The sequence below is a fragment of the Fukomys damarensis genome, unplaced genomic scaffold, assembly GCF_012274545.1.
Source record: "Fukomys damarensis isolate Sample0158 unplaced genomic scaffold, DMR_v1.0_HiC HiC_scaffold_17, whole genome shotgun sequence".
In the NCBI taxonomy this organism is placed as follows: Eukaryota; Metazoa; Chordata; class Mammalia; order Rodentia; family Bathyergidae; genus Fukomys; species Fukomys damarensis.
Window position 1 is genome coordinate 77,275,613 of NW_022900929.1, and position 21,595 is coordinate 77,297,207.

The window sequence follows — 21,595 nt, forward strand, 5'->3', positions numbered from 1 at the left end:
AAAAAAAAAAAAAAAAAAAAAAAAAATCTATCAGAGTTAGATTATTTCACTCAGGGTGAGTAAATACTAAATGTCCAACATGTCACATAGGAACTACACCTTGAATTTAAAGCTGCTTTTTGCTAGTAGGATACCCCAGGGAAAACAACAAAGGGGCCACAGAAGCAAGGCTAGACAAATAACTCCAAATGGATTAGTCTTCATTGCTAGAGTATAGGAGGGAAGATACAGAGCATCTGTTTTTAATAAGGGAATTAAAAAGTATCAAGATGTTGTATGTATACCAAATGATTCCCCAAGATAAATGTATTGTGTATCACAAAGATACAACAATTTAACAATGAAGGAAACATCCTCTGCTGTGAGCTTGGTAAGAGATGTGGCTTTGAGAATGTTTTTCTATTGAGTGCATATAAGTGACAAGAACTCTATGAAAGAAAAGTGAGCTCAGTGTCACCCATTCATGTTCAGGACGCGTCTTTCTCACAAAGCAATTGTTATCGTACTTGGAAACCTGGTGTCACTTTGCAAGCAACAGTAGAGGCAAATAGGAACACAACCTCAGATGCACGCTTTTTTTTACAAGTTCAATCTATCAACCAGATGCCTAGATGCAAACATAAAAAACTGCCTCAAATTAATTTTCTGTTTGACTCACATTAGAAAGGTTTCCATTTGGTAGGCATACGTCACACCCTAGAAATGTAAATGCTAAGCTTGTACTAGGGGCATAAATGTAAGAGTTCATCGGTCTCCCTGCCCCCCCAAATCAAACATCTATTTTATCTAGAAAAACATCAGGAGACACATCATGCTGGATGATATCTAATGATCAAGTTTAGATCTGCATCTGCAGAACTATGCAAAAACATGTGTCTTGAACATTTTAAACCAAATGCTGGTTCAAAAATATCGCATGCTTTAACATTTAATGTAATTCAGATGGACCTCTTAGTTTGAGTCTGTAAAAGTGGAAAAAGCTGCGGGGTTTTTCTGGTTCAATGACACAGAGGCGTATTACTCCTGGTAGGAATATTATATTTACACTTCTATGGGGAGGACAAAGACAGGAGGGTTTAGGAATAATTTGCAAATAAGCTTGTCACCGGTGCTGAGTTGTATCTGTCTCCCACCCTCCTCGACAGCAAAGCATGAGATTTCTTACCTTCGCATTTTTGTGACACTTCATTAAATTTGTGTCCAGCAGGGCATTTGCACTCAAAAGACCCAACAGTATTAATGCAATTTCCTCCCTGACAGAGCCCGGGGATGGCCTGGCATTCATCAACATCTGTCAGATTTTAAAAGAAAGAGAGGAGAGAGAGACAGAGAGAGAGAGAGAGAGGGAGGGAGGGAGGGAGAGAGAGACTCATATGAAATTCATTGCAGAATAAAATGTGATCACTTATCCACAATTATTTAGCATATTTACATCAATGTGTGCATCCCGGGATTTGGATTAGAATGAGCGAAACTGTCTCAAAATTACATTACATAAAACAAACCATGTTATGAAGATAGCTTGGTCGATATGGTGCTATATGAAGTATTCTGTATTTCCCACCTTCCATCTTCCCTCATGTGGAGGAGACTCTTTTCCACTAACTCGTGGGCTTTATTACAGATGCAGCAAAGAATGGTGAAGCAATGATAGAAAGACAAGTAAGTATTCACCATCTCATTGTAACACCCAGGTTGGCAGCAGGAATCACAGTGATTCAAACGCCTTGAAGATCAAAACGCAATACATGTACACAATGAAGCTATCTTTCAAAGTTGGGCTAAATGACTACATTAAAACACAACTGACCCAAGGTCCCTCTCCCAGAGAGCTGATGTTTCTGCACAAATGAAGTGGACATCTCCCCCTGCACACACCTCTACTGAGTTATCTAGTGTGTTAGAAATAAAACAACTCAGTGAATCAGGGCCAGCAGTCTGGTAACCCCAGTAAACACGTGTCCAGCTGCAGCTGACCTGCTGGCAGGGCAGTGGCTCAGGGAACTTTTCTAGAAGTTGGATCGTGGCCTTCCCAACTTAAAAATGTAAGTCTATGCTAAGTCCTGGACAGCTGTGTTCTCCACCTCACCTCTCACCCTCCTTCCTCTCAGCTTGTCCTGGCACACAGGCTGCCAGGAACGCACCTCTGGGTGCAGGAGTGGTGGCTCCTCCGGCTGGAATGTCCCTCCACCCACCTATGCAGTCCCATCCTTCCATCTCTGCTCCAAAGCCACATCAGCCCATGCAACAGCAATATCCGGGCCCCGACTCTCACCATTAGCTCACCCAATTGCATCTGTTTTGCTTTGTTTCATAAATTGTCATCAGTACAGGCTTTCAGAGAGCTCTGTCCACTTCACACACTGCTCCTATTCCCAGCACCTAAGAACTAAGCTGCGGCCCCATGAGTAACCACAATATTAACCTTCCAGAGCAAAATTACACAGCCCAAGCTCACTACATTTAGTCATGAAGACTCTAAAAGTGCATTTATGTTCCCTCTAAAATGATCTAAAAATGCCCCCAGTGAAGCAGCTGAATACTTCTTCCTCTACTTTGAATATTCTCGTAGAAATTTGGAAGCCACTTGTCTTCTTTAGCTAGCAAGCGAGAAAGGGCTGTGTCTGCAGGCTTCTGACCCCGACCCTGGGGACAGCTGGCATGGAGAGAAAGGGTTACACATGGAGGAGCTGTTTATTTTGGTATAAAAGTATCACATAGTGTCTTAAATGCAAACCCTGACCCAGAACTCATACTGAAATATAACTGGATTAGGTTTTATAGCCAATTTCAGTTTTGCCTTAGACCAGAATTTTCCATGCCTTTCATACATAATGTTGGATATGTTCATTAAAATGTTATTGAAAATGGAGATTTTACATCAAGGCCAATCTAGACAGTCCTGTTGAGTGTGCCAGGCTGAAGACAGGACAAGCTCCTGTAAAGAACCCATCCCCTGTCCCCACGTCCGACACAAGGGCTGGACACCCCAGTGAAGAGTCCTCCACGTGGCTGAAAGCATTTCCCCAGAATCAAAAAAATAAACAAAAGATAACAACCAAAAAAATGAAAAACTGCATTCTCTGAGTGGTAATATAACTGCTATTTTAATTCCACTGGCTTTCACCAAATTTCTTATTTAAAAAAACAAACAAACAAAACACACTTTTTTTTTTTTTAGTCAACTTAGCCGTTGACTAGCAGCCAAGAAAAAATGGGAAGCAAATTCAGGAAAAATCCATATCACAGGATGCGAACAGCAAACGATTCTCCCTCTCCCCAGTTCTTCCCGCTCCCCTGCTTCTGCTAGCATCCCACCTTCCCCCGGGGGCTCGGGGGCAGGAGCTGGCCCTGTCACCACCTCATGGCTATCTGTGGACATCAGAACACCAAGACCAAGAGTGGGTGAAACCTCACTGGGACTTTGCAAGAATAAGAAAAATAAGCAGGCCCCAAAGGAGGCGCCTCCCTCTTGTTGCATAAAACCCTATGATCAATCCCTTTACGATCTTAGGGTTTCCAAGTGACTTCCTGCTGCTCCCGACCTTCACAAGGACATGTGCGAGGGCATGCGAAGGCGGCTGGGTGTCGGGCCAGGGGCAACACTGGAGACCCACAGAACTGTGAGACAGCTGAAGTTGTTTGCCTGCGCATTACTATCAGAATCAGCGTACAGAACCAACCCAAACTAGCAGCCATTTGCCCCAACAAAGCACATCCTGAGTATTTTGAAAATACTGCGAATGACTAGAAAAAGTGGTGGCGAGGTCTAAAGGGAGCAGCTGGCCCGGCAGTTTTCGGTCCCATCAGTTTAGCTCGGAGAGGCCCCTGCTCACTTCCCCCTGCTTCCTGCCAGACATCCAGACAATAAAGGAATTTGTACAGCTGGAGGAATGGGAGCAAAAGCCAAAAACGGAGGAAGGGCTTCCAGGGGAGGCAGAAGAAGCAGTGAGGAGCAGACATCTGGGGATATTTAAAACTGTGACGCCGAACCTAATTGACTTCTGACTTGTTAAAAAAAAGTGCGTAACGTAGCATGTGCCACGTGGAGGACTGCTCTTCGGGTCAGCTGAGTACAGCCCCCGAGACAGAGGACCCCAACGGTCTGAGTGAGGGAAAAATAATTCATGCACACTACCTTGCTCCCACATCTTGCTTTGTGTTTTTCACGGCATTGCCACAGCAGCACGGTGTTGGAGCCCACAGAACCCCAGCACCCGCAGTCAGAGGGACAGGAACACTTCTACGGTGAGGGGTGCTGTCACAAGGACACCCCAGTAGGCTGCAGCACTCTCTCCTAAGCCACACTCTAAGGCCGCAGCCGCAAGTCATGCAGCAGCAACGTCCTGGCACCGTGTGGGCCCCGATGCTGGTTCTCCGACCCAGTGGGAGCAGAGCACCGCTTACCTTGACACGCTCCAGTGCGGATGTTGGGGATGAAGCCGCGGCGGCAGGGGTGCGGCTGGGCTGGGCACATCTCACAGGGGTGGCCCCAGGCCCGGCCCACGGTGGCACAGCAGAGCGTCTTCGTGCAGACGATCCCGCTGAGCTGGCCCTGGCACATCTGGTTGCTGACCACTGTAAAGCACGGGCCGGTCCTGTAATCTGAAAACACAGAAGAGTCCATGAAAGCCCCCGTAAGCAGGGACCTCCGCAAGGAGGGGCAGTGGGCCCAGGTCCAGACACCTGGCCTAGGTGAGAACAAAGCACCTCTGACTCCGGCCTAAGCCCTGGAGAGAAGGCCTTCCGCTCCCAACCTTGCATGCAAAATGCAATGAAAGCATCGCTTTCCATCCACTGTGAAGATGCCACTCAAAGATCAGGTGAGCGAGTGGGAAACTCCACACCAGTGCTTGAAGGGAAGTTACTCTGCACTCCTCACTCCAGAACGTGCATCGGGGCCTACACTGAATCCAGCCCTATAAATACTGCAGAGAAATGAAATCAGCATGTTAAAGAGAAACTTGCATCTGCACCCCTGTGTTCACTGCAGTGCAATTCACAACAGCATCGCTGTGTTCACTGCAACATGATTCACAGTAGCCAGGAACTGGAAACAGCCAACCTGTCCGTCAGCTAATAATGCAGAAATCTAAATGTGGTACAGATAGGCTGCAGAATACTATGCAGCCACGGCAAGGATGAAATCCTATCACTTGTAACAGCATGAAGGGAACTGGAGATCACCACGTTGGGTTAAATGAGCCAGAAACCAGAAGATCACGGTCAGTGATCTCACTTATGTGAAGCATGAACAGTTGATCTCATGGACACTGAAAGTGAATCGTGATTACCAGAGGCCAGGGAGAGCAGAGGGAAGGCAGTTAATCAACTAGCACCAAACTACAGTTACGGGATGACAAGTCCTGCTGTGTGATCCGACAACAGGTTAACCACAGATAACAAGAGCCAACTAGACACTGCAGAAGCGCCGAGGAAGTGCATGGAAAGCTGTCGCCAAAAAAATGAAAGTGCTTCAAGGAATGTGCTCAACCTGACACGACACAATGCACCCATGTATTAAAACAGCCCGTTACCTTATTAACAGGAACAGTTTTTGTATGTTTCTGAGCAAGTTAATAAAACAAATTCAGAGCTAAAAGGAAGAGGCTAAATCCTTGCCCTCACAGAGCTTACAGCCTATTGATACTTAGGGTAGAGAAAAACTGCAGTGAGGCAAGCTATGGTATCTTCTCTGGGTGTTTCTTGAACAAAAGAAACAGTAGTCTGTTTCTTTTGGATTAAGCCCATCTTATTTCAAATACAAAAACAAGCAAGTAAAAAAAAAATGTTTGAAAAATGTACTCACACAAAACACAGTAGGTATTCAATACAAAGAGTCAGGATGCTGGCCTGGAACCCTTGAGAAAAGGGACCATCTTACAGCAAACAGAGAAGCGGAGACCACAGGAGGCTTGCCAAGCACAGACCCATTTCCTGTTTTCTAGGCTATGGGGACAAAGTCAATCTACATTCAGCGGCCAATAAACGAGAAAGCTTAAGGTGTAGTAGTAAGCACAGAGCACTGAAGCCAGATGGTGAGAAAGCGGGTCTGTGGTACCCCTTTCTGCTCCACGGTGCCTGGGCAGGCAGGGAGGCTGGGAGCAGGGCTCCTGTCTCCTCCTGCCATATGCTGAGGGTACAGGCAGGGCGCCCTTCCAAAGAGGAACTGAGCAGTGGGCGACCGTCCGGCCTTTAGGGTTGCCTGGGCCAGAGTGAAGTAGCACTCTTTTGCTCCACATAAAAAACATACAATTAATGTACACCAGTAACAAAGCTCCCTTTTCTAGATTTTAACTTACTAAATTATGAAATAACACAAGCCCAAGTTTCATAATTAAATAAGAAAACGTACACATCTGCCCGATAACAACAGATACCTATCTGCAGGCACACACACCTGTAGCTCATCGCTGTTGCACAGGTGCGTGTAACATCTCATACATGTGCATTTCACATCATTAACAGTCACATAACAATGTTAAAAGTGTACGCTCTTGGTTCCGCCACCTGCCTCGAAGCGTAAGGTCCCGAGTTCAATTCCCAGTACCCCCCATAAAAGTGTCTTGTAGGGCTGTCTGGGGCCCATGCGGGCAGTGGGCTGCAGGCTGGAGCCTGTACTAAAGGATCCCCATAATTCTACGTTTTGCTAACATCACTGGTTGTGCTCATGAAGCCACGGGGTTTTTATTTCCTTCTTAGTTCAAGGAGCTCAGAGAACACAGACATGCCGCTTACTAAGCACAGTGGCACAAGGGAACGGTCAGGACCACCACAGCATGTGGGCCGTGGTCCAATCCTCCCCACAGACAGCCCTCCATCCTCGTGTTCTCGCTCGCCCTCTTCCGTGGGTCCCCATGCACCCCGCCCTTGGCATGGTGACCCGTCTGCTTGCTAAGCCTCTGCCTCCATTCCTGAGTTCCTCCTCACTTTCCATGCTGTCTAGACTGGACCGTGACGCTGGTCAAGGACCTTGCAGAAATAGCAGCGCCCTGAGGCCTGGCCTGGGAGATGAGCCTCCTGAGGAACTCCACCTCCTGAACCACCCAGGCAGCCACATGAAGAGAGAGGCTCCGCTTTCAGGTGGGATGCTCAGGAAGGCCCATCTCCACAGCCCCTCCCCGCAACCAGTGTGCTGCCTGGACTCACTGGTGATGCAGTCGGTGTTATTTTAATGTGCATTAAGAAAAAGTATACGTGGGTGACACTCGTGATTTCACAAATAGGTTTGTTATGATGAAGATGAGTTTTTCAAAGATGAATTTTTCGAAAGTTCTAGGTATTGAACAAAGGGCTTCACACGTTATTAGGCAAGTGCTTTACCACCCAGCTATACCCACAGCAGAAACTATTTAAGATTTATTTTTACCCTAACCCTAACCCTATCCTTTACCCTCACCTCAACCCCTAGCCCGTGGCCCTAACCCTGAAACTTTGGATTGGATGTAAAAAATGTTAAGCAGAGTACAGGTTATGCAAACAGGCCAAAAATTGCGACCAATACATCAACAGCAAAGACTTTCCTTTCCAAAAGAGGGATCTTAGACCTGTGTTCCCAGGAGTTCATCTGACCCCGCCTGCTTTTCCAACCCTGTCTCCTGCTACTGCCTGGATTTATTACTCATTATGTTTATACATTTTTTTTACAGTCGTGATTTTTTTTTACTTTTACATATTTAAGTTCTAGGTGTACTTTAATATTCTACATAAAATGCCAGACTTATTCAAAAATTGTTATCTTCTTCCACAGGTGCCAAATTCAAACAAAAATATAAATTTAAATGCTGAGCCACTGAATAAAATCTGAGCACTAGTTTTTTACTGTCAGGAAAAAAGAAGTCCCTCAGCGCCAGGGTAGTTTGTAAGAAAATGCTGCAATTCAGTAAGCTTGGGACGAGCTGAAATACAGAAGTCATCTTAATTCTTTGGCTGATTCTCCCAAGTACCACCCACATGCACTTAATAAACACCTCCCTGCTGGACGATGTGTCTTTTCTATTTTATCATGTGCTTCCTGCTTCAAAACTAAATAATTATTTTGGATAACTAGGAAAAGGCAGTATCTGATAAATAAGAAATATAATCACACATAAAAACTACAGATAACATGTTGATTATATTATCACGTATAACTTTATATGTGTGTGTGTGTGTGCATTTTAAAAATCGCAATATAAGGATTTTACTAAAATACAATCTTGAATCTTGTTTGACTTTCACTAAACAATGCCAAAAACATTTTCCCAAGTAATTAAATACTATTCCAAAATGACTTTAACTGCTGTCTAATGTTCCAACAACTAGCAATTCATTCAATGAGTTTCTTAATGGGTATCACGTAAATTATTTCTATTTCTCTAATATTATGCACAATATTCAGTGTGCATTACTAAATATTTAATTTCAGGATGAAAAATGTTTAGTGCATGCAACAGCCATCAAATTTTTTGCCTCTAACTACTTTACATCTGAGACTACAAAGGTCACAGTAGCATAATCTTTTATTTTAAACGGCAAATAAAATTTCTATGTCAAGTAATAAGGAAGAAAATATGAGTTCGTTCCTTTCTTTCCTGCTAATTTTTGGAGACAATTACGAATGCCTTAATCAAACAGATTCATGTTAGCATGCCATTTCCAATCTTTCTTGAAAAAAGCATAATGGAACATGAATTTTAATTTATAATCCTCTTTCCCACTGCTGGATTTGTTTTGTCTTCTCATCTTTCCAAAGTACCCTATGGAATTATCTTCCATAGAAGGACTGCAAAACTTCAGGGTAGATACCAACCTGGTGTTTCATTCAGCAATACCAGCAAAACCCAGACACCCTACGAAATGCCAAGAAAAATCGATTCAGCCCTGTCTAACACTGGTTCCTGACTTCAGATGTGAATTCCTTGCTGGAAGGATCTTCATACAAATAAATAAATAAATAACTCCCTAGATTTTGCAGGGCCACTAACCTCTTGCCTTCACTACAAAAGGCACTGAATAGGATGGGACATGGTGCTTCTCATAACTAACGTTAGGCATCTCACAGCCCACGGGGACCTCTCTCTGTCATAAAAACACTGGATCTCTGGCAGATTGTGTGAGACACAGCACACCTCCGTGGTAGGTACTGAGCACTACGAACAAAGTAGTTTGGGATGAACTTTAAAGAATGGGCTTGGGTGGCAGCACAGATTAGCAAGTAAACAGAAATGTATTTGCCTCGCGTGTCTTCAGTAAAAACTGCTGATCGAAGAGGGAAAGAGGCCTAACCTGGGAGAGAGGCATTTGGATGTAAAAATCTGCTGGAAGGTAAATGTTGTGCTAATGTGGTTTGCAAATGCCATTCCGATTTGGCTTTGGCGGCATGTGCTTTTTGTCCTGCGCCTCACTTAGCTGGCCAAAGTTATGCTGTTTTCAGTTCAATGCTCCAACCACAGAAAGCATTTGCCCAGGCTCTTAATTCCTCACTAATAATCCAATTATTTGCAATTACTCCCATAGCAATACTGTATGTGATATTAAGCAAGACTTACAGTCTTTTCTTTTTTCTTTTCAGATAGCCCAGCACTAGACAGGAATGTGCCTAATTCTACGCTTGTGTAATGTCTGACTCACTGTTGGCTTCAATGTAAATCATTATTCCTAACGCAACTAAAATATAGTATTAGGAGTGCTTTCTATTTGCATATTGCTCTGCAACCACTTCCTTAGGAGACCTTCAGAAACTACGGCACCTGGACAAGCCTTTCCAAATTAAAGCAGTTTAATTGTCCTTAGCTGGCTTGCTGGGGTGGCTGGTTCCTGGGAGGTCTGCCTCCCCCTGCTCCCATCCTGAGCGGTTAGCCCCAGGACTGCACCCCCAATCCTCAGCTGTTTCCCAGCCACAAGGCTCAGAGCCTCAGAACGCCGCGGCTGACAGCACTGTTTCGCTCTCCTTCCTGACCAGACGGCACTGAAGCGAACAAGGCATTTGCTCGGAAAGGGTTTGCTGTGTACAGCGGGTTCTGGTCGCTCCTGCCCAGTCGCTAAACCACAAACTGCAGGGCAGGCACAAGGATATAATTTGGGGCACTAGGCACCAATTATTTTAAATCTTTCTTTTCATAAAAATTTCAAAGGAAAGAATGAGATCTCAATTGATCCATTACAGGGAGGGTCACAGCCTGCCCACCCCTCACTCTGATTCAATAGGTGTGTGCCAGGGGACCCGGGCCCTCACACTGAGCAAGAGCCCTGCATAATGGCTCCCCTAGAAGTTTAAGCTTAGGTCTCTCTCTCTCTCTCTCTCTCTCTCTCTCTCTCTCTCGTTCCAAAACTGGTGGTGTCTGCAAGATGCTTGCTTGAAAGTCTAACCTTAAAATTATGAGATTCTAGGCCGGGCGTGGTGGCGCACACCTGTAATCCCAGCACTTGGGAGGCTGAGGCAGGAGGATTCCTGTGAGTTCGAGACCAGCCTGGGCTACATAGTGAGTTCCAGGTCAGTCTCAATTACATAGTGAGACCCTGTCTCAAAAAACCAAAAACAACCCATGAGATTCTCCTTAATAAACTTGGATCACTGCCTCACCATGTACCCAGGCCCTCTCAGCTAGCACTGACCATCTCATGAAAGCCAAAGCATATTATTAATTTACAGTGCTGCTCTGTTAGGAGGCAACTTCACTATAGTCTTTTTTAATGATATTCTAATAAATGATACCAACCACAAACCCCCAGCAACAGGCAAACTGTAAGCAGGCTGATCGCCACTACTGCATTGTCCGAAAGGGTGCATGAACTCCCTTCCGAGGCTCTCTCCTCGTGGTGTCGAAGCACTCTGGCATGTGGAGGAGCGTCACACCAGTCACACTGCCAGGGGAATTCTCACATCCAGCCCCCTGCCTACAGCTTGCACCAGGCTGGAATTCCAGGGCTATTCTTCAGTCAGAGCTCAAATACAGCGATCTAAATTTACTAAGTTGCATTACTGCAAATCGATTCCATTTAAGCCACTGCATGGTTTAATTGTAACTCAAAAAAATAAATAAATAAATAAATAACAGCTTAGAAGTTAAGCAAAAGAATAAGCACAAAACTATTTCTAAGGTAATATTTTCTTTGATCTTTAACTTCTTGAGTTCCTAAATTAAAACCGTCACCACTATCCACTTAAATGTGAACATTATTCAAAACTACAGAAACAACGTCATCTGTTGTCCTCCTTTCAGCTTAACATGCAGACTAAGCAATTCACCCAAACCCAGGCCACAGTTCTACGGGACCCAATTACGGGTGGCCGCGATTCGACTATAGAACATTGTTACTACATTGTACTCTGTTCCATGATGAAGAAAACAGTAAGAAATCGTGTTTGCAGTAAAAGAATGTCTCATTTCTAAATAATAATTCACCTGACAATATTTGTTCCTCCACTATAAATCCTGTATGTCATTATTAATTTTTCCCAAAAAATGTTAGTCTTTATACTATCTTTACTAGGAAAAAAATGGGTGGAGAATAGGTAGAAGTGAAAGCCTGATCTGGGTGACACAGCCACCAACATGATAATAAAAGCCATACAGGATGGCTTCATCGCTAATGGCCTACGAATTCTACTTCAAACAACCAATCGGCTTCCATTATGTGCTTTGAGCCGCATTACACCAAATTCTGCCGTTTCCCCACACAGCAGCAGCTACTGAGAAGCAGAAGAGGAAAACAACAGTGTCGCAGGACAATCTAATCTAGTTGTGCTTACGTGGATACTTGAAGCACAAAGCAGCAGTAAAAGAGCCTGACCAAGCCATCAAATGTAAATATTCCCCAGGGCAACGCATTCTTGGACCAACGTGTGTATCTTCCAGGTGCCTGGAATTGTGTTTGTTTTCCAACTATAAATTCTACAAAAGGTGGGTTGCATCTCTGGAGGGTTTTACTAGAACAGCCTATCTTGCAATGACCGTGATACGAGAGATTGCCAGTCGCAGAGCACTATGGGCGGTGAACACTATGCAGAGAGGAAAGGTCTATGGCAGTAAAGGGAGCAATAAAACTATCTCTCTGCAAACTGCACCCACACGGGGCGGGCAGAGTGGTCAGACTCACGGCGACAGCACTAGAATGGACGAGGGGCCGGTGTTTTGGGGTACAGGCTTCCACATGAGAGAGAAAAGCGTTTGGAGACCGAGCAACAGTGGTAGCTGTCCACCAGCGTGAACTCACAGAGCATTACTGAGCTGCACACCTAAGAATGGTTAAAACCGTACTCAAGTTTATGTGGTGTGTACTCCAGCGAGATTAAAAAAAAAAAAAATCCCACTGCATGAAATAAAATTAAACATTTCCAGTTCAGGGCTGAGGTTCAAGGAGCAAAGTTTACAACTCTAAACTGAAACCAAGGGTTTCTCTGTTCGTCCCACCAAGAATCGCGGAGCTCTTGAGCTGTGTCCTGGGCAGCCTGGCACAGTCCCTGCTGTCCCGCATTTTGCAGTGTGGTGTGGGTGGAGTAACTGGTGAGTACGTTATAATTTTAGATTTCAGTTGTGACTTTGTCTACAAGGGAAATAGCTTGCTGCTATGTTGGCAAGTACTGGGGCTACCTACGTCGGGAAGGGTTATCAGAAAGGACTCCCCGGAGGGGGTGGCCTCCACACAGAAGTCTAAAGGACAAAAATGAGGAAAACAAAGGAAGACGCGACTCGCTGCTAAACCTCAGTGTCCAATGCTGCTCATTTTCTCCACAGAGCGAGGACAGGGGATTCGAACTGATGGCGCTGGCCCTGAATGAAGAGTGCTACTTGAAAACCCCAGATGCTATCGATTGAAACAAAAGGGAAACCCGCGTAGAAGGAGAGTACAGCCTGAGCCGTGTGCGGTCACGTCGCTTTCCTTGCCTTCTGCGCCGGAACGAGCACTTCCTCAGAACGCACTCAGATACTGACCTCTAAATGTCACGGTTAAGTTTCTCACTTCAAACACCTGTGACCAGGCCTCGCTGAAATCGGAGAGCTGGGTCCACGTGGCCCAGACCCAGGCTCTGCAAAGTAATCAGGAGCCACGGGTGGAGCTGCCGTCCACGGGGACAGGGCACGGGGACCACGACCATGGGCACCCTCGCTACCAGCCGAGTGCCTGCCATGGGAATGGGTGCACCCCAAATCCCAGGGATCTCACCCTTCCCAAGAGCAAGGACAATCATTCAGCTGTCACCAACCACGACTGCAAAGTTGCTATAAATAAAGACGCCATAAGACGCCGCCAGAGAAACACTGATGGCTGGCAGAGTGGGTGGCAAGTGCTGTCCTAGCCTTGCTTTCTACCAAAACGTGCATTTGCTTCTGGGTGTGTGGCTCCCAGGATGCTCGCCTTCCCGCCCTCTCTCCCTCCTGCTCCCTCCTCCTGGCCCTCTCTCTCCTGTACACCCACACGCATCTCTTGCATCACTAGCAAGGGGTTCTCAGGTGGCTCTCACAGTCTCAGAACTTCTCCCCAGAAGGAAACAACTGATGAACAAAAAATTCCCGAGACTTCTTCCAGCCCAGGGACTGGCACGACTCAAGTGAAGACCAACAAAGTTGGCACAAAGTCGGAGCGAGAGCCAGGGCACGTGACTGGACCCTGCCAAGGGGACAAGCGTAGCATCCGTCCCAACTCTGCAGATGTGACGGGCTCACAAAAGAGTCCCAGGAAATCTGCGTGCACACGGAGGGATTAAAATATGACTGCACATGGGTTTTCTGAGAGACAAAAAATGAAAGCCTGGGTGCCCCGGGACTGAGTTTCTAGGGTGACAATTTTTAGGGTCTGCCACATGAACTGCGAACTTATCATTAACAGAGCCATCCTGGTGGTCTCCTGGGAGCACTGCTGGCAACATGGATTTTGGTGTGAATGTGACTGTTTTACAGTATAACACTGCAGTTAACGACGTACCCTGCTTGTTGGAATTAGTATTATGTCCCAGACATCCCAGGTCAACAGTCCAGACGGCTAAGTAGCGTATGGTACAGGGTGCTAGGCAAATCTAGTTTTAGCTCATTTTTGCCCAGTGCGGCCAATGGGAGAATGGTATGGGACTCGGAAACTGACAGAACCAGGAAGAACTTAACGGTGCTCTCGGGACCGTGTGGTCTGGAATTAGGATCCGTGTGCTGTGCACACTCGCCAGGCACTGTGTTGTGACTGGGTTTCCTCTCTCCACTTGCTCAAGCTATACATTTGCTCGGCCCGACTCTGGGGTTTCATCGAAGGCAGCTAGTTAGATACGTGCCGTGAGAGAATATGGTTAGAAGATAGTAAGAGACAGCATTAAAAGAGGTTTCACACGCCCTGAGAGGCGAGCCCAACGCCACAGTTTTCTCCAACCGTGGAAGCAAAATCGACTTGAGCCACAGTTTAGCTTTCCGGGTGCATTAACAGTCTGCCCTGTATTCCCTTGGATATTGACGAAGCATGTTGACAATAATTAAGAAGCAGTTGTCCAAACCTTTCAGAGTGAAATCAATGACCTTGGGAAGTGTTACAATTCAATATACGTTAAATTCACCACCCTGGAATGTAACTACTGACCACCAAACACTGTAGCTCCTACACAAAGCAGGTGCAAGCATTCTTAGGTCCCAGGGTTCTGCAAAAGCCCTCTCCCCAGATGCACTTCTGGTTTCTGCAGGACTTGTGGCTGAAAAGCAGTGCTGCTGGGCTCCCGGCACCAGGGGGTGGGGGGGGTTGTCACTTGAGGACCACAGCTGGGACCCTTTAAATGGCAGGTAGATCACCCGCACAGGTTTTAATCATTCTGCCAAAGCTACTGCATTACTCCAAACTGGGCAAATAGGATCCAACCCAGGGCTTCTGTACATCTGCGCATTTTCTGGAGGAAGAAGTCGACAGCTTTTAACAGATTCTGAGAAGTGACCCTGGTTCAAACGAAGGTAACAAAGCTCCACAATTTTTCTGTGCCACTGGGGATTGACCCAGGGCCTTTGCTCTGGCAACATCCTCAGACCTTTTATTAATATTTGTATTGTTTTGAGACTAGGTCTTGCTAAGTTACTAAGTTGTCTGGGCTAGACTCAAACTCTCAGCACTCCTGACTCAGCCTCCCAGAGTGGTGGGATTACGGGTGTGTGCCACACTCAGGTTACAGCTAAGGTATAGTGTCCAGATTTATCAGAAAGGGTTACAGATTTTTTCATCCTTAAAGGAAAGATAAAGAAAATGTCTCCCAGTTAGGAACAGGAAAACAAACCACATCACTCCAAACCTCCCACGCCCTCACTCACAACTCACAAGAGGGCGACAGAGGAAGGCGGAAGTACCCAGGAAGCCCTCAGCGCCAGAAGGGAGTTGGTGGCCGACCCCTGCTAATTCTCCTGCCTCTGCAGGGAGACCCATCCCCAGCCACCAGACAGCCCTCCTGTTGTCTCTGCAGAAAGGCAGCTGCGTGGAGGATTCAGAGCTCCCCCTGCCCACACCTGCTCCTCCCATGCGTCCTACTTGGGTGAGGGCATGGACGTAGCCCCCTCACCAGCCACAAACCTGCTGGGGCCCAGTGTCCCACTGACCGCAGGTACTGCAGGCCCATTCCACTGCCCCCGCAGGAGTGAACCTGACTCGGACGAGCTCAGCTTTCTCTCTGGCCTCTGCCCAAATCTCACCCTTGCCCCAAAGCCGCCTTCCCTCCTCCTACTTTTCCAGCAAATTCCTTCTCCTGAAGTCCTCCCTGACTACTTCTTCCTCCTCCCCTCACGGCACTGATCACCCACCACAGCAGTGACTGAGCAATCTGAGTCTTTCATCGGACTGTGAGCCTTGAAGATAGTTTACCTCATTCAACTTTGTATCTCGACGGCCTAGAATACGTTGTGGTTGCATAAAGTACTTAGGAATGAAAGAGTGACAGTGGAAAGACTTCCCTTGAAGTTCATCTGAATCCTAACCTTTTACACTTTTCATTCCCTTTGCTTGAAGCATAACCGATTGCTTCTGACTGCATGAGTCCAGCATGCTTGGTTTGAATCCTGGAACTCGGATTATTAAAGTGGTGGTGGGCAAAGCTGCCCTTGAGTCAGTTTTCTCCACCTCCTGGAGTTGCCTGCATAGTAAATCAGGAATATGAAATACCGAGCACAGTCCCTGGTTCTTCTGCCCTTCCTCCACTACATAGCGTGGCGCCAGATAACTAATAGATTCTGTTACTCTTAAAAACATGATGCAACCAACACACCGTCTCCAGGACCCACGCCTTTCATCTGCTCTGCAGGGCAAAGTCATCTCTATTCACCACCTTGGCCTTCCCATATAAAACAGGTGGGATTTTCAAAGTAGAGTAAAGACAAAATTGACACACAATCCAGGGCTGAGCGCTGCAAAAATGAAAAACAAAATGGCAGCACATGGATCGAGTCCAAGCTGGGATTCATGAAGACTGTGCTTATAGCAGTGGCAAGACAGACATACGGCTAATCCTCGCCCTCCACAACCCCCTCTCCCAGCCACTCCCCAACTCAGAGTGGACGTGTGCCCAGACTACAGGGGCAGGAGTCCAGGAAAGCTTTCACTCCCAGATGAAAGGAGACACGCCCATCTGGATCAGCCCTTATCTCCCCATCCTTCTGGAGATGCGTGGTTCTTAGAAGCGCACCAGTCACCTAGCAATGGTGAGTGTTAGACAGAAGCAAGCACCCAGCCCTTAAGGACATTTGTGAGCATCTCTGTCACCAACTCTCCTCTCTGCCTCCACATCCATTTTTGACATAAGGAAAATTAATCCTCTTGTTTAAGCCACTGGGCCTGAGTTTTCTTTACTTGCATCCAAATTAATTCCTGACTGAGACATCAGCGCGTGCATTTTGTTGTCCTTCGACATACGTATGTGTGAGTGATCCGAGAGTAAGGTATCACATTTCTGGAAGTTTTATGCAGCACGTATTTTGAGAGCAAAATGATGAAGCAAAACAGGTCAAAAGCATAAACATATTTCACCCAAATGCAAGTGAAAATTCCAGATTTCATTGCCTCATCAATGCGCAATCTGAGAATGGACAGAATCTTCCTCCTAGCAACTGGGAAAGGTGTCCACTGTTGGGACATGGCTCCACTCGTGACCAGCTTCAATACTCTCTGCTCCATGCACATTTTTCAAATTAAATCGACATATGTAAAATTACCCTCATCTCTCATTGATGAAATCCATTCCCTTTTCTAAAAGGAGCACAATAAAACCTCTGTGAAGTGACTGTAGTTCTCGATTCTGAAATGATTGAGATATTTTGAATGCAGTACGCTCAGGTACTGCCCTGAACAGAAACTATGAGAGCACTATTCTCTCCTGCAGGATCTCAAACGTTATATACTGGACTTGCTACCAGTATAGGCACAGAGATAGAAACAAACAGGGTGGACATATCGGAATGCTGGAGTGATGGAGCTCTATGTCAGGAAGAACAGACCGAGAAGAAATCAACGAACCGTGGCACATGCCTTGGAAGTCTACAGCAGACAGACTGGAAGAATGCTGGAAGAGAATTACTGCAATCACTACAACGCCAGGAATTATTCAATCTTTAAACAGGGAAACAGCACTGATACTTGATATAAACACAGGTGGCTTGCAAAACAATAAAAACAAAATCATAGCTACAGATTCCATTGTCTTGGCCCAGGGAAAAGAAACATTGATAATAAATGGATGATTATAGTTTTCTTTCTATTCCCTTCTCTTCACACCGTGAATGTGAAAGAAACACATTTCTTTTAAAATCCCAGATGTTGTTGTTAATTTGCAAAGATTTACCCAGACCTTGGAAAGCCTTCTGATGACAAGTCTGATTTGAGAGAAATGTTGAGCCCTTTAATACAGGAAATTCCATAATTATGAGCTGGTCGTGCTTCAAACATTTTTGTATAAGATGAGTGTTGGAATCTCTCACTCTAGAATTGGAAAGGAACTTATAGAAGAAGAAAAGGAAAATGGGTAAGTACGGAGCACAGTGCTGGCTACTTTTCCATGCTGTCCCACTTAATTCTCGCAACGATCCTCAGAGGGAGGGAATTCCCCCATTTTAAAAATGAGCAAACTGAGGCCCAAAGAAAAGAAATTGCCCAAGGTTATATAAAGAGCCAGTGGTAGACAGGAAATTCAACTGTCGCTGCTTCTGATTCTAAAACCTGTGCTTTCTCCCTTCATTTGTCTTCATCAAAGAGATCACATCATCTACACGAGGGGAGAAGAGGAACAGTTTCCTCAGGGTCACCAAACAAACAAATGGCACACAGAATTGACACTGGGGTCCTCCACGTCTCAGGTCAGGCCCTGTCTGTTACTTCACGCCTCCTCTCTGGGGTCTGATTTTGCCAACCTTCACTCCAGAATGAATCCCAGCTCTTGGAAGTAAGGCAATGTTTCTGTCAGCCTCCGGGAGCGCCTTCAAGTACTCCTCCAACTCTGGTTAGATTTACACCTTCAGTGCAGTGTTGAGTATTGTTTGCCTGAAATGCAAATCACCCTAATTTTGCTTTCATAAATATATAGACACTGAACTATGAAAGCACAGAAGCAATGTTAATGCCCACTGAAATAAATAAATAAATAAAATATGTGCTAAAATTTACAACAGATGTAACCCACCTAAGGAGAAGCAGGATACGGGCTGGGGGAAGCCCACATAGGTAATGAAAGGGTAATTTTGTCTCCATAGTTCCAGCTGGACTTACTACGGGAAAATTCCCTACTTGAAATTTCTTTGCTCAGCATGCCTGGGTCTGTCCTGCCTCACATGCCTGGATACAGCCGAGCCCACCTGCTAACAAATAATCAGACTCTGTAATCAATGAATGTACGTTAGACGTGCCTTATCTGTAACCCCACCCCTCCCAAAGAGTACATCTTCCTTTGCGGAGTCCTAGATGGGGCCAGATCCCCGCGTGTGAATGCAGGCTGGTCCTCTGGTGCTAAATAAAGCTGTACTTTGTCTCCATGGCTCCTGCTGTGCTTTCCATCCTCCCGGACTAGTGGCATCGAGCTAAATAAATTGAACAGGAAGTTTGTCGTTTCAGTATCAGTAACGCGGACGGGTGGCGTGCACATGGCTATGAATTCAGACCTAACATACAGTACGTGACGTGGACGTTCAATGTGTCCAGGTGCACTGGAAGGGCATTACGTGTGGAAAGGAGAAGCCATACACGCTTATACAGTAGTTGTGCAAACTGAGCTGGAGGCTCCACATGCATCTACGGACGGCGGAAAAGTTACTGACGCACAGCCTCTGTTCACTTAATGATAAAGAGGGATGATAACAGGATAGTTGAAAAGTTACTGGAGATAAGGTATTAAAATACTTCTTCTTTTGTCTAATTGTTCTTTCTATTCTATGACAATCATACTGTACGTAGAAGAAATCTCACCTACGCTACACTAGTTGGCTGGTGTCTTTGATAGCAAATACACAGAACCGGCATCACTGATGCTCTATTCAAATACAAGGCCAGGCCAACCTAGGAAGGGGTTTGTCCTGCTCAAGCATGGGGGCAGGGATGATGTGGAAATGGCACACGCTTCGCCTTTGTGTCTTGTTCCCTTCTTGCCCTTCTCTGGTGTTTCCTCCTTGATCCGAGACTCAACTGTCCCTGCCCTGCAAATCCGTTCTCCAGGAAAGGCTGCCACAGGACTGAGGAGCACAGCGCCCTGCAGCTCAGCACGAGCTTCCAGAGCTCCACCTGCCTCTGCAGACTCACCACACCCCACAGATACACAGGGTGGAAATCAGGGAGGATCGCACGGCGCTGTCTGTGTTATCCAAGAACATACCTGGCTGCCTCATCCCAGGGTGCCCTTCAGCCTTCAAGAGACTTCTCGTCTTTTGAGACAGAACTTATACACTCCGTACGGAGGGCACCAGTCCAACTCGACGTTAAAGTCAAAACACCTTCATGTTCAGAGCCCGGGGGTTGCGATGCCTGTGTGTTGCCTGTCAGGCAGCCAGACTATCACTGAGTGTGCAGAGAGAGGCACTCAGCTCAAAACCTACTGGACGGTGAGTCCCCTAGAAGGAGAGACCATCTCTTGCTTATCTAGGACCCCTGTCTTCCCACCCCACTGCTAGGAACAAAAGACACTCAGTATGTATTTATTGAACGAAACCTACACTAACTGGGTACAAAAATCACGCTGGCTTCTCTCTGGGCCATGCAGAACCACCAGCAATTATACACATTCCTCAGAGGAGCCCATGTGAAGTTAATTAAACAAGTTCATTAAACCTCCAGCACAGCAGGTTATCAGAACTGAATGTACCCAGCTCATCCACACGCACAGATAATAAAGTCTTTGCCTTCTGCATTTCTGTTGAGGGTCTCTGTAAGAAATTTTCCACTAGCTATACTTGCGTAACTCAGATGGCTCCCAAATAGAAAATTCCACACCACGACGGTGTCCAAAGTAGTCACACACACCTAACTTCCACAGACACCTTATATCTCAGAGACAAGTTTGCTCCATACCGTTCAAGGAGAAAATGTAACATCTACGAATTTATTTTTTACCCTCGTAACCCTATCCATGCACATTTCTATCAGTCAGTGGGCCAAGGCCTTCAGTGAGTGCAACAAGAGCCAGAGGTCAGGGGCTGTCTTTTTGTGTTTGAAGGTTGGTGCAGTTTCAGAAGACACCTGCAGGACCCCCCTTCAACTTCCATCCGCTCCCAGGATGAAATCATCACGAAGGAGTGATGAGAAAGGGAACTTGGAGTCAAGCTCCAGCCGTGGGAGGCTGGAAACCCAGCAATGACAGTCCAGTATGAGCTCCCTGGGGCTCATGAGAAGCAGAGGCTTACTAAATAATCAATCCTGTCTGATGAGTTAAGTACAAGGGAATCAGAACCGCATGGGTTAAATTCCCCTTGAAATGCTCATGGATTTAAAAATAATGGAAAAGTGCTTGGCACAGCACAAAACCCAAGCATCTGAAGTGCAGTCAGAGATCATTTTCTTTGAGACCCTAACAAGGTTTCCTCGAGACCACGCGTGAAATGCCAGGCTACCCTGCCAGGCAGTTGCAGCCATGGATTCCCATAGTGAAGAGGGTACAGGAGTGGAGCTCAGGCTATGGACATGGAGGAGTCTGATCCGAATTCTGGTCCTGTCCATTTTTAGCACTGTGTCGCCCTCCAACTTCAGGGAGCCAGAGATTCCTCGTGTGCCGAGCAGAGACACCGTCAGTTCCTTTTGAGACCTGTTCCAGTTACCAAAAATACAACGCGCAAAACACCTCGTTGCAAGCCCAGTGATATTTTTGAAAGCAGCACCCACAAGGGGCTGAACACAGTGTGATTTAAGAGAAAGCTTCTTAAAGGAATGTGAGACGTTCACAAGAGATAAATTAACAAGCAGAATTACGTGCTCTAACTTACAGACTTTTAGGATGTCCTTCCTTGAAGTCAACTGTGTGGGAGAAGGATGGGCCCAAGGCAAGGAGTAGAGGGAAACTTTGGAAACTCAAGGTGAAATCAAAAAGTACAGTGAATGTTTACATGTAAAAATGTTTACAGTAAAAGACACTTATGAATCCCCCCTAGAAATCCTCCTTCTCGCTTCCAACACACTCATCCCATCATCCTTG

The 21,595-nt window shown here is 46.1% G+C and overlaps 1 protein-coding gene across 1 annotated transcript in view; it reads right to left on the minus strand.

Annotated features, from left to right (window-relative positions):
- Positions 1 to 21,595, minus strand: part of Fbn1 (fibrillin 1) — a 189,011-nt gene that overhangs the window by 111,434 nt on the left and 55,982 nt on the right. Inside the window, exons 6-7 of the mRNA XM_010632676.2 lie at positions 4,408 to 4,605; positions 1,166 to 1,291 (exon numbers count right to left, since the gene is read on the minus strand). Of these exons, the coding sequence (XP_010630978.1) occupies positions 1,166 to 1,291; positions 4,408 to 4,605 (324 nt within the window). The remainder of the gene's footprint in view (positions 1 to 1,165; positions 1,292 to 4,407; positions 4,606 to 21,595) is intronic.